General features: G+C 36.2%; 2 protein-coding genes across 3 annotated transcripts; both read left to right on the forward strand.

Annotated features, from left to right (window-relative positions):
- Positions 1–33: 33 nt before the first annotated feature.
- Positions 34–5,775, forward strand: LOC135606855 (cyclic pyranopterin monophosphate synthase, mitochondrial-like). Its single transcript, XM_065098187.1, has 4 exons — positions 34–181; positions 1,762–1,856; positions 4,341–4,887; positions 5,487–5,775. The coding sequence occupies exons 2-4, from the start codon at positions 1,764–1,766 to the stop codon at positions 5,630–5,632; spliced, it is 786 nt and encodes a 261-aa protein (XP_064954259.1). The 5' UTR covers positions 34–181; positions 1,762–1,763; the 3' UTR covers positions 5,633–5,775.
- A 307-nt stretch (positions 5,776–6,082) lies between these two features.
- On the forward strand, positions 6,083–13,605 carry LOC135606854 (calcineurin B-like protein 7). 2 transcript variants are annotated; one of them, XM_065098184.1, is made up of 9 exons: positions 6,083–6,343; positions 7,047–7,175; positions 8,307–8,389; positions 8,491–8,550; positions 9,218–9,326; positions 9,587–9,639; positions 10,520–10,600; positions 10,685–10,797; positions 13,234–13,605. In XM_065098184.1, exons 2-9 carry the CDS (start codon positions 7,100–7,102, stop codon positions 13,295–13,297), a joined length of 639 nt encoding a protein of 212 aa, XP_064954256.1. In that variant the 5' UTR covers positions 6,083–6,343; positions 7,047–7,099; the 3' UTR covers positions 13,298–13,605. The 2 variants fall into 2 exon arrangements, with proteins under 2 accessions (XP_064954256.1, XP_064954257.1); XM_065098185.1 differs by having other exon boundaries at positions 6,085–6,348.
- Positions 13,606–14,029: the final 424 nt, after the last annotated feature.

Raw genomic sequence — 14,029 nt, forward strand, 5'->3', positions numbered from 1 at the left:
TAGGACAGTTCAAATCAAAATTAGATTTGACTTCCTCTTGATCTCACTTGGCTTTCTCTTTCCTCTACTTTTCCTCTTTCATCTCTGTCGTTTTGGTATTACATCAACCATTCAAAGAGGTTTGAGAGTGGGTGGATTGTGGCCCGCGGAGAAGCCACCCGATCTGATGTTTTCTTTTCTGGTAGCGAGTATTCGTGATACCTTCATTAACAAGTTCTTGTTGCTGTTTTGCATATGAACGATTTGCTAGACCCTTTTTTTGTCGAAATGTATATTTATAATTTTTCTATCATGCTCATAGGGATATCGATTTGAAATTAAATGATGTTGTTGTGTTGATTGATGTATACTAATTTCAATGACATATCAACAACTTTTAAAGTTTTATGGAAATCTATCTATATGCTAACTTTATATCTAGAAATATAAATACTAAAATCACTAATCTTGGAGAGTTTTGTCACTATCCCAAGTAAATCATTTTATGATATTTGAAGAAAGCATAACAAACTTGACAATCGAGGTGCCTTTTCCCCAGCGAAATTTGTAGGAATTTTCTTCAATAAATTAGGCAATCAGATTCCGATGCTATAATACTGCCTACCCTTTTTGAGTTAGGAACTATAATACTCTTTAAAAGGGTGTTTTGGGCTTCGGAGCAAGTTATTATCGGTAGCCTACTACTGCTCAAATCGAATCGGTTCCTCTCGTCCATCCATAGACTACTTCCGGTGGGCGCGACAGATCTCGGGGTGGCTTCCTCATTCCTTGTGGCAGCACTTCTCTTCGTCTTCACTCCTCGGCCTAGGTAATCATGGTTCATGCATCTTGGTGTTGCACGCCAGATGTTTGTTTTTGTTCCTGTGCGAAAACGTTGCCGTTCCCTTGATTCATTAAACCCATAAAACCGCGTATTTCACCATGCTGATACTGGTGAAATACGGGCCCTTAGTTGACGCAAACTGTGTGCTATTGTTCGAGGATTGTCTTTTGATTCAGCTGCTCCCATGCTGGTATTGGCCTCGAATCGATGCTATTGACCCTACCGCTGATTTTTCTATCCCCGTGCTTCCTTAAACCCATCAAACCGCGTATTTCACCGCTTGCCATGCATTGCGCCGCTGAGCCTAATAGGAATTATGGGCCAGGGAACCATTAGAGTAATATTCAAGTACTTTTACCGAAGAATGACACTCCCGTGTCAATCTATAAGAAAATACCTAGAGAATATGCTACTCTATAGCTTCTAATCTATAAGAAACGATTCACAGCTGGTAAGGAGGAAGGAGAGATGAGAAGGAAGAGTCGAAGAGGGACAATGTGAAGGAAAGAATGGGAGGAGGAAGGGGGATGAGGAGGCAAAATAGATGGCCCATCCCACCTCATAGCAATACAGCTATCCCCCTTGGCCCTTCAAAATGGGGCACCAAAGTTAACACAGATAGATCAGCACTAATGTGATGAAAAACCAAGCCAACCTTACACACTGCCCTGCTGAAAGTAAACATCATTCTGAGATTTCCAAATCCACCATCGATCAGCACTTCAACAGACACTTTGAATTTCTCAAATACATGATATCTTATCATAAACTAAGGCATTGCATTTTCCTGAAATGACTCTGATGTGCGGTATGGCATAACACTATACAGTCTTTTATGTTATACAATGATCATTGTGAACCATTTTTCAGTTCTTCTGTTTTTCTTTTTCCCTGCGATATCTGATCAATTATTACTTAGTAAAGTTTCTCTTTTCCAGATATGTTTCTTAGACATTTAAAGGCTCACCAGTCTCTGGGAAGATGCTTCATCAGTAGCAATAGCCATGATCTTGCAATTGCAGAGCTAAACAAGGTAAATGTCACTAACTCTACAGTGTTTGTCAGTTGACTATTAAAGTTTTGTATATCTGGCTCTTTTGTTTATCGGTCAAAATATATTAATCATCAATGGATTTCATCCAATACAGGTTTCTGATTTTTATTTATTTCACTTGTGAATTTTCACAGCCTCAAATACTAATTGGACCAGTACATATTGACCAGTATTTCACTTGTCTGATCAAGGACTGGTACCAGATCATATGGCTAGGTAGAGGTTGATAATTGTTTTTTTATTATATCTTAAGTGATATTGAGTGGTATAGGTCAGTATTTTGGCTTTTATACTAGTGTTGTTTAGGTCCGACAAGATGTTGAAATTGATGTCAAGCTGAGATTTTAAATCATGAATTTGCACTAATGTACCGAATATTCTTAGTCATGTATTTCCATCAAGGACACGATAAGTTCTCTTTTTCTTTATCAGATTGATACTAGATTAATGCAGAGAATCAAGTTATATTGTGATAATTTCTTGAATGATATTCTCTTAGTTTTTAATGTGAACTTTTGTATCTGTGTTTGCTCTTCATTCTAGGAAAAAAATTGGTTTTAACATAATTATTATCTTATTGTGGGACAATTTTACTTAAGATGCTCAAACACACCTTATTATCTAAGAATAGAAGTCCAGTAGTGTATCCTTGCTTCTGCTCAAACTAGGGCTGCAACTAGGTACGGTCTAGTTGGAACCAACTTGAGCTCAACCTGGCTCTATGTCAGGCTTGGGCAATGTTTCATTAGGCATATGTTGGATTTTGGCATTAAATTTCTTGCCTAATACAAACTGGACCACCCGAGGACCACCAATCCAAAGTTAATTTATCATGTATACATATTTTTGTGATAATTCTGTATCTCGCTTTTTTGTTTCAAAACACAGCTACCCTTTTCATCTCCTTCCATCTCTTTTCCCATAGCTCTCTCAAGTTCCCTACAAATCTGCTGACTCTAAAAGTCAATAATTACATACTGTATGCCTCTTTAACCAAAATAATCAACTGTGGCCATTTAATCCATCAATCTCTCTCCAAAGAGACAAACAACCCTAATCTCAAAACAGTAGCACTTTATCTAAGTCAGTAGGTTGCCATCGTATCCATTGTCCATTATAAATATTTACCTCTAGAAACTAAATTCAAGCAATGCTTTGTTATTTTTGGTTATTTTCTATAGCTTTTAATGTCTGTATAAAAAATCTAGTTAATTCTAATTTGGACTGAATTGGGATCAATAGATCCAAATGGACCAGCTTTTGAAACAATTCACTATTGCATTCACCATAGCCTCACCTAGTCAGGCATGAGGTAACTGAATTTAACCTCGTTACCCAAACTAGATCTGAAGCCTGATTTATGTTAATCATAATCAGGTTGGACTAAGGTGAGGATACAGGTTGCAGATCAGATCAGTTGGGTGTGGGTCCATCTCATTGAGATTAAACACACATCTAAGTTGATCTGACCTGCCCGTGTTGCAGCGCCAGCCAAACCCCATTCATTTACTGTTGGGAAATGTGTTGAGAGACTTCCCATTGTCTCAGTAACACTTATTATTTATGGAACATGGTGCCTACATGGAGTGAAAATTGTTAAAGAGGAATTCAAGAATGGACATGGTCCATTTTTTAAAACATTTTCCGTTGGCAATTAGTTAAACCACGTAAAGGAAGCTTAATATTATTGATTTTACTTTTCAAAGAAACTGAATTGGCATTCTTGATCAAGTTGAACATTTGGCTGGTACTCTGATTTTGAAGATATATACAAAATCCTCTTATGCTTATTACTCCAACTTTGGTGACTTTCCATCTCTGACAGTGCTCCATTGTTTATTACCAATTAGGGGTAATTTCATATGTACCTTCAAATATGTAAAAAAATCACATGTCAGTCTCTTAAAGTTGCAAATATTATTGTTGCCTTTGTAATTTTCGAAATTTTCTATATACTCCTTGGGAAAAGTTAGATGTGCAATGTAACATAACTCATGCTTGGTGTCCTCCAAGTTTACATGTCCATCCATAGTAACATGATGTTGTAACCAAGAATTAGCTAAATTGACAACTATTGCCATATTTATAAACAAAGTAGCATGAAAGTGATAAAATCTTTGAGCAACCTAGTGAGGATACCAGTGACAATGATGCTACGGAAATACTTCTACTATAACAATGGTCATGATTTATGCTAATGAACTCTGACAGTTTTGCATTAGCTGGCAATGACCGAACATGATCATCACCACCTTTTCATATGGACATGGGCTTGAGGTTGGTGTTAGCCATAAATACTATCACAATTATTTCCGGGTATTTTATTTTTCTCTTATCATCTGATTACAGACAAATTGAATTGTAAACCTCACCAATCTTATTGGTGTCAGAAAACATGCACATTCATGAGCCTCGTGTCCTAATCATGGTACCTTCCTTTGTCACATGTATGTGTAATTTCAGGAACTGGAGTCAATCTTTGGCGAACCTCCTTCATCCAGTGCCTTAAGTTCAAATGCTTCTCAAGTGTCCCATTTTACTTCCCCTAGTTCAGAAGATAAGCCAACAAACCTGACTCATGTTGATGGTAGTGGACACGCCAAGATGGTAGATGTGTCCTCTAAAGTAGAGAGCAAAAGAGCTGCAATTGCGAGTTGCAGAGTTCTTCTAGGCCAAAAAGTATATAACTTGGTTGCATCAAACCAGATAGCAAAAGGAGATGTCTTGACCGTGGCAAAAATCTCTGGAATTAATGGAGCTAAGCAGACCGGCAATCTCATCCCTTTATGTCACAACATTGGGCTCACACATGTTCGTGTTGATCTAACACTCAATGAGAAAGATTACAGTGTAGAGATTGAAGGGGAAGCTGCGACAACAGGGAAGACAGGAGTCGAGATGGAAGCAATGACTGCCGTCACCATCGCTGGACTTACAGTGTATGACATGTGCAAAGCTGCTTCTAAGGACATTTGCATTACGGATGTTCGCCTTGAACACAAGACTGGAGGTAAGAGTGGCCACTGGTCCAGAAAAGAATGATTCATCTTTTACGCATCACTTTCTACAAGCATTTGAAGGATGAAGATGCCGACTTTTTTATGCATAAATTATTAGAAGCCAGGAAGAAATCTGTAAATTGGTATCTATGTTTTTGTCGATGGAAGGATATTGGTGTCTTTGGAATCATTTCCTTTTGCCTTTAAATTATAAGTTCCGATGCCAAGTTCTTGAGAAGTTATGCAGACTACTACATACATGTGTATTCTTTTTTTTTTCCTAGTCAAAATATATCTTATCCAATCAACCAACCCCAAAGAATCGAGATATATGGCTTGTTATATAGAAGAGATCCCAGTTCAATCAACCAAACTTAAAAAGTCTTCTTTTGTTTGCAGGAGGGTGTTTTCTTCTTATTCCTTGATTTCAATTCTTCTCGGATCATGTGTTCCACTTCCTTTTTCTTTATAGCAAACAAAAGCATCTATTTCTGCCACACTTAAGCTACGCTTCAGCTTTGGACGTCATGAATACGACACAAAGAGATTAATAAGTAGGGTTGACATCTGATGCATTATGTCATTTCTAAAACGTTGTAGTCGTCTGCAGATCGAATGGAAAAGTCGGAAACCAAGATGGATGGACAAACTGAAAGGGACTGCAGCGAATTGGAATGTTCTATCCCTTCAATTCTGCCTCTCGGTTGGATTAGAACATCATCAGCTTTAAGCAAGCCTTCTGTTTGTGTTTGTTGATGACCAAGCTTTGCTTTGTCGACTTCTTTGCTGGCTGAAACCAACAACAAAAATATTTTCTTTTTCTTTTTTTATTTTATTTTATGTTAGACCCAATTGCGTGGGTCCCACACGCTAATAGATATCTCATGTGAACTTTCAGGTGTGATTTATTCCGCCTATATATATATATATATATATATATATATTTATATATTCTCTTTTTCTAAATTTTTGGTAAGCACTAAAATATCTCCAAAAGATTACAAAATGAGTACTCATTTACTTGCTTCCTATATGAACTAATAATACATGCCTATGATAATTTTTATTTTATTTTGGTGTAGAATTTAAACTGATCCAATCATATTTTATGGCACATTAGATTGAGTGTGTGTATGTTGGAGCTGCTTAATCCTGATCCCTAGGAACACCCATAAGGAGACAAAGAAATGAAAGAGGGTATCCAAACGCGACAATGACGTGCTTTGGACTTTCTGTTTCTTTAGTTGCAACTAAGCTTTTAAATGATACTGATACCAAGTGATGACGATGGATGTTTTGAGAGAGAGAGAGAGAGAGAGAGAGATGATCTCCCTTTGCTTCACAGCATTTTATTTCTCCCGTTAAATAAGGTTTAATTGGTACCAGATTTGGAGCTTCAGAAGAAACCCTTGGCTGGATCTTGCTTCTTCCGCAGAGTTGCCACTGTGTCCTCTTGAAATCAAGCGAGTAAGGTTTCTGTCCAAACCCAATGTGTTGTTTCATGCTGTTAATCGGTAGAAGATTGCATCTTGGAACTCAAATCAAGCTCTGCAACTGTCGGATGATTTTTTTTTTTTTTTTGGACCTGGAAAAGAAAAAACGAACATTTCTTATGGATCAATACGCAATAACACCTATTGTTCTTCCTTTTCTCTGTCCTTTTTTGACTATTGTTGCGGCGTTAGTTTCCGTTGTTGTTTCATTTGCTTATTTCATGGCACTTGCTCTGGAATATCCTTTGCCAACGCTAACTCTGCTTTCAAATCTGTTATTTATCAGTATGGTTTACTGTTGTTTCTTCGATTGGCAGATTATCTTGATATTCTTCTTGGCAACCCTTGTGGGCAGTCGTTTTTGGTACTTGTTCATCCCATCATTAGGATCATATTCTGTTCTCTTTTTCTCAGAGAAATATTTAGCAAGTTTAGAAGAATTTTTTTTATCTTTCTTGAGGAGAGCTCAAAATAGTTTTTAGATTAATCATTTTGTAAAAGAAGCTTTAATTCACAAAGATTATATTCATCTGCTGCTAATTTTTGCAGATTAGGCATCCAAATAAAATTTCTTAGGTTTGCTCTTATGCTTGTGTTATGCTGTAGATTTCTCTTCTTTCATCTCAACCGATTTAACCTAAAAAATGAACTCTTTCTTTTTCTCTACCGCTTTGCAGGTTGAAAGGCTGCAGCAAAGCATAGCACTAAAATCACTAGGACCTTCTTTATTATGGGTTGTATCTCCTCAAAACAAAAACATGTACCTGGATATGAAGACCCTACTGTTCTTGCATCAGAAACAACCTGTGAGCTTCTATTCCACTTTGTAATTTGTTTCCATTATGAAGTGGGTTACTTATATCCATGAATATTTTTAAACAACATCATGTGATGCATCTAGGAAAGTACCACTTCGAAAATAGTCCAAGCTTGAAATCAAGTAATCTACCCTGAAACGATGAGCAGTCTGAAATTGCTTATCCATGGTGGGTAATAACTCACATATTATCAAAGTACTAATGTCCTCATTAAGATGCACACCCTATCCAGAATTAATCCTCTAAATATTGGTGGAATGGAGAATGACATCACAATGGAAGTCCCACCATTTGATGTAATATTGGACCCACCCACATGCAGTCTTTTCCTACTTGATCCACTCATTTACATAGTGGCACTATTAGGTCCGCTATGATACCATTATTGTCACAATCTAAGCATAAAACCATGTGGGTTATGTCATCAACATGGAGTACTCAGAAAACGATTGCTTCTTACTTCATACCAGCTGGTGGCCTGCATTGTACACCATGATACCAAAATGGGGGCTTCAACAGTAGTCGTGAAAGATAAGAAACAGAGAAGCAATAAGAGAAAAAAAAAAAAGTGAAACAAAGAATGGCAAGACAAGGGGAAGGGAAAAGGTAAAAGAAGAGGAATTGGAAAAATAATCAATTCTCTTAAATAAAAGGAAAAACAACAAACAAAGGAATAAGATGCAGAAATGGGTACCATTGCTAAGTTATCAACCCACATTATTCCTGCTATTTGTGGATCAGGACAGAACACACCCAGGTGCTTAACATGGAATAAGAATTCTGGTTCTTCCTCTTTGGGATTTGAAATGATTTCTGTAACTCCTCAGTGTCCAACCTGGGAGTGTTGGAGTATATCACATACTTTCTGTTTTTATTCGGATACCTGTATATTTTTTTCCTTATCGAGTGCCAATCTTTCATAAAAAGGTAATGAACTAATATCAGTGATAATACAACTTGTTTAGACAGAAAAGAATGATCCAATGCACAAGGCTCCCACTAACACAGGATCTGTTGAGGGCCAATGTTTATGGACAAGTAGAGCTGGTTTTAAGAACACAATATTTTTGAATGTCACTATCAACTTATAAGATAATATTTGATACTCTTCCTTCTCAGTTACTGTGAGTGAAGTAGAAGCTTTGTACGAGCTATTTAAAAGGATAAGCTATTCAATTACCAAAGATGGGCTTATTCATAAGGTATGACCTTAGCTTTTAGTTTCAACGGGCAGCTGATTTTTTAACTATTATGTTTATAGTTGTTCATGGAAATCATGTTTAATTTAATTCCTTCTTATCAGGAAGAGTTCCGACTTGCCCTCCTCAAGAACAGCAACGAACATAATTTTTTTGCTGACAGGGTCAGTTTCTTTTCAAATTCACTAATTTCTTGGGTAATAACTGTATATTTTTCTTTATGGTGAACGCTGATATAGATCATGTGGTTCCAAAATGTATGAAATACTTCAAAAACTTAAAATACCAGAAGAAAATGATGTACCATGCTGAATTGGATGGCAAAGTGAAAGCAAGTTTTTCTCTGTATATATTATGCATGAATAATACACAGGGTTTTATCACTTCCTATGGCAATTTTCCTTCCTGTTCATCAACATGGGTTTGGACCTGAAATCATTACCTTCCAACTACTTTCCTAATTTGGTTATGTGGTAATACTGGGATGCTTTTTGTTTTTATAAATGTAGGAGTAGAATATTTCCACTTATAAAGTTTTGGAAAATCTTGAAAGTATTTTTTGAAGTAAACAAATCAAGGTTACCAAGCATATATTTACAACTATTTATATGTTTTTTTACTTTTATATTCAAACACTACCCGTGTTAATAACTAAGTGTACAGTGCTATTTATACATGAAACTGGCCATCAATCGAGTTAGGAGCATCCATCTAAGAGAAGTGTATGTTTTTCTAAGATATATTAGTACAGAGTTACTGTCTTGTGGGCTGTAAGATACTGCCTTTGCTTATTTCTGTTATAAGTAACAATTTTGTGATGACATTTTTCAGATATTTGACTTGTTTGACATAAAACGGAATGGAGTAATTGAGTTTGGAGAATTTGTTCGATGCCTTAGTATCTTCCATCCAAACACAGAGGTGGCAGAAAAAGTTTCTTGTAAGATCTTTTTACTAAAATATTTGTCATTAAATTCATTATTTAATTCCTTAATATGAAGAATATGATTATTTCTAGGATTTTGGTGTTATTTCACTCCTTGGTTTTTAATTAGACAAGGCAGCAAATTACTTTTATATCTTAACTCTTTAGAATTAGTATCCCACCATCTGTATAATTGTACCTCTCCATTTGTAGTTTCTTTTATTTTCTACTTTTTGTTAAAGGTATATAATAATGTTTTACTTATTTCTGTGCAGTTGCATTTAGGTTGTATGATCTCAAGAATACTGGATATATTGAGCGTGACGAGGTAACATCATCCTGACACTTCCCTTTTTAGATGGAAAACTTGGCTATATTATCCCATTCTTAAGAAAAGAAGAATCTACATCGAGTTCAACTCTAGTTGCAAAACAAAACATGTCAACTGCAAAGCACCCTCCACAGGAGACTATGCCAAACTACAGCTACCCAAAGAAGAATGAACATGCCTGCAACTGAACTCAACCATAGGAAGAAAAACAATGAAAAACACAAACTCGGTGCCTTTGCTTTAGACTCAATCATGCTTCATAAAAGAAATATAGAGGTCATCTTCCTGATGTCCATGACTGGCCATGCTTTGATTTTGAAATAGCTTTCTCCGAGAAATTAGATATCTGAGAGTTGATGTTATTAAAGATGCAGCTATTTTTTAAAACAAAACATGCGACAGACATTACATTCCGTCCATTGTTTCTTTGGAAAATTTCTTCTCTAGGAGGCTCAAAAAATCTTTAGATGAAAAGCAATAAAGGGAAATGGCCATTTATCAAACCACTTTCATGTAATACCATAAATCAGATCACTTTCATCTGATACCAGTAACAAAATTATGTTGCATACTATTGCTTATTTTTATTTTATCTTGGTTTTGTTTACTATTCACTAAATTAACCATATGAGCATTTTTGAGCTTCTAGTGTCATCAATTTTGTTGATGGCACCTAATATCCAAATATCATTTATAAGTCTTGCCTTTGAAATTGCTTACAGTGTTTCTTTTAGTTCATCTAATGTTCATGGAAGATGAAATAAAATTTACCTACAGTGACAAAGATCAAGGAAAGAATGGGGGTTATGGATATAAGGAATGAAATTGGGACATGATTTTCTATTTTGCTCTATCTTGCTCTTTGTTGTCTTGACAGTTAAAGGAGATGGTGCTGGCTATTCTAAGTGAAACGGACGTATGCCTTTCAGATGATGTTATCGAGGCAATTGTTGACAAGGTGCAAAAGTAATTTCTTCTTATTTTTCTTTTATTTCTAACTAACTATATGCAGTTTTGAGCATGCTATATCTTTCTCTTGTAGACATTACTTCAGGTTGACAGAAATGGTGATGAAAAAATAGATCCAGAAGAATGGAAGGAATTTGTTGCTCAAAATCCATCTTTGCTTAAGAACATGACGATTCCTTATTTGATGTAAGCATCATCTTCATTTTCTATCTTATATTGATCTACTTGCTTAAAATGGCTTCCCAATCTGACTCCTTTAAGGAGTCCTATGTTGTTATTTCCCATGAGCATTTTTGTTTGAGGTCAACAAGCAGGGATCAAGCCTTGTTATTTAAATATTTAAAAATGGCCTAGTCTATAGTGCCACAACATTATTTCACTACTATTAGAGAGAGTATTACTATTTATTATCAATTGAGCTTGTCCTTCTAAGTAGTGTCCTCTTCAAGATAATAAAGTTCTTCACTCTCCTTAGCACTGCCAATCATCCTTCCCGTATACAAGTCCTGAAATTCATAGTGAGAAGGAAAGAATTTAGCAACACAATATAAATCCTTTGTCAGTTTGCTAATATACAACAAGTTACAAGATAAGTTGGGAATACGAAGCACAGAATTCATACAAAGGAATCTGAAATTATAATTGTGACTTTTCCTACTATAGAAGAAAGTGATTCATCAATAACTTTTATTTCAGAGTTTCCAAGAAAAGGTGTGTAGGAGGAAAACAAATGTGAAAGGCTGGTCATATGGTCTGTCGTGCTTGAATCTATGATCCAAGGAGCCTTATGACCAAAAGAAGCAAACAAAGCTGTTAAACAATTACCTTTCTTGGCACAAAAACAAGATGATAAAGGAGGAAGGATTAGGGTTTTGGGACTGGTTCAGAAACTTAAACAGTTGTTCAATTTATTCCTTAGTGAACAAAGGCATTTCTACTCCTTTAGAAGCGGTGGCAGCTTGATGGTCTACTTGAAATCCTTGGCTATTAGCCTTTTCTAGAGCTCGATTGCTCTTCCAGTTTGCTGGTTTTCCATGTATGTACCAGCAAGTTTCTCTTGTGCGTCTTGGTTTATTGCCAAAATACACCTAACTTTGTCTTTCTCATCGCTCTTCCTTTGATTATGTTGCACAGCATTATCAGCAGAATTAATTTCAGTTGTCATGATAAGTGCAAAATTTTTTGCAGCCATAGATGGAGTAGAAGATCCCCTCATGACTTGTCTTCTACTTTCCTCCCTTCTAACTTTGAAGAATATAACTTAGAGAGATGCTAATTAATCCTTCCCCAATATCCATCCATAGACTTCATCTAGTTCTTTGTTTAAACCTATCAAAAATTGAAAAACTCAATCCCTCTCAAGCATTTTTGTGTATCAAGTACTGTAAGTAGAACGTGACCACTCAAAATCATGAAAAATATCAAACTCTTGCCAGAGTGTCTTTAAGGTATTAAAGTATTTCGTAACACTAGTATTACCTTATTTAAGCTCTCTGATCTTGTTTGTAATCTCAAATACTTTGGCTGAATTACCCATATTTGAATGTCTCAACCACAACATCCCACGACTCCTTTGTTGTTAGCAAAAGCATATACGTTTAGCTAATTTCTGGTTCCATAGAGTTTATCAACCATGATCTGATTAGAGAATTTTTAGAATCCCACGCTTCGAACTTGGGATCATCCTTTGTAGGTGTCGACGTTGATCCGGTCAAATAGCTGATCTTTCCTCTTCCTCAAATATACAACTTTACGAATTGAGACCAACGAAGAAAGTTCAACCCGTTGAGTTTGTGCGTTGTAATCAGTAAGGATGGATTGTCACCTAAGTAGTTTGTTGGAGATGGAAGCATCGGCTTCATCTTCTCTCAGAATTTGTGCCTACTGAATCCTGTCCAACGATGAGAAGCCTGTCCAAGTCAAAATCAACTTTCAACTGAATGAGGATTTGTTTTTCAACAAATGTGACCTTGATTCTCCAGGCCTGACTCCATTTATGTATATTAAGGATTCTGGAGAACCTAATCTTCCAACTGCTGTCGTGTGTCAAGAGGTGACAGTTTCTTTGTATTTATGGCAGTTTCTTTCCACTGTCAAGAGCTGACATTCATACATTGAGATCAGGAATACCATGAAGTTGCAAGTTCAAATAAGGGGTTCAAAATCATTTCATGATTCATACATTTTTTTGTTGATTCTGTGAAGTTCTCATACCATTCAGAGAATTTGCTTTCTTTCAATCCTTTTACAAGTAACTCTTACTCAATTTTCCATTTTTATCTGGATGAATGATTTTTCATACCAGGGCTTTCGGCGTTTAACCCTTTAACGTCTTTTCGACCATTTTGGTTTTATATTTCAGACATAATATGAGACTACGGTTGATAATCTGATAGCACGATAGAGAATTAATAGACAGATCAAAGTGTGTATCATATCACTTACCTTACGATGAATATTAGGTGTCTTTATTCATGTTGGGTATCCTTTTAGATGCTTTACCAAGTCAGTGACCATTTGTATTTTTTATTTCTAATTATGCTACCATCTTATGCTATGGACATTGTTTCTTGGAAAGTCTCCTTTCTATTTTACAGACTTAAATGCACATGGTTGACACAGGGATATAACAACAGCATTTCCCAGTTTTGTTGTGATGACCACAATTGATGAAGAAGATATGTAGTATTCTGGCTTGAGAGGAACAACAATTGTGCAGCTTGTGTATACAGAAATCATTTGATGACTCGGAAATCATCTGAAGAACAACAGTTTGCGCTAACAAAAGCATTTCAAAGTTGAGCTTTAAATAAGGCCTAAACATACTTTGAATGTATGGTTTATCCTTGCATAATATGGTTCTGGATATGATGTTTTGATGACTATGTTTGTTCTAACAATTGTAACAGAGCACTTGAATGTTCAGCCGTCAAATAGAGGCGTCAATGTAAGTCAAACATATGTTCACAATTGCATACTGTGGTTCTTTTCTCAGTCTGTCTCTTGTCTAAAACCCAAACAAGATTTGTTTTTTCTCTTCTTTTCTTGGAAAAGCAGACAATATTGGAAATATTAGATCTAATTGGATGGATATTCTGGGGATTTAACTGCTGAGGTGACAAAACATCATTTACTTAATCTGATGGCATTCGAATGGATAGAATCCACATTTGTGGATATATTATCAGAAAACATCTCTCTCTCTCTCTCTCTCTCTCTCTTGTTAGGTAGATTTCTACTTCTGCTCCGTATGGTTATCAGTAGTACTCGAGAATGAGATGTGCCAAAGCTCTTCCCCTTATGGGGTCCACATATAAGGTGGGCGTGAGCTGTGTCGGTGGTTGGCTTACGCCGATGCGATGTGGTGGGAACCACTGTTGGCCGTGTGACATGGCCAAGAGAGACTTCGACGGATGCT

The sequence above is a fragment of the Musa acuminata genome, chromosome BXJ2-3 (assembly GCF_036884655.1).
Source record: "Musa acuminata AAA Group cultivar baxijiao chromosome BXJ2-3, Cavendish_Baxijiao_AAA, whole genome shotgun sequence".
Lineage (NCBI taxonomy): Eukaryota > Viridiplantae > Streptophyta > Magnoliopsida > Zingiberales > Musaceae > Musa > Musa acuminata.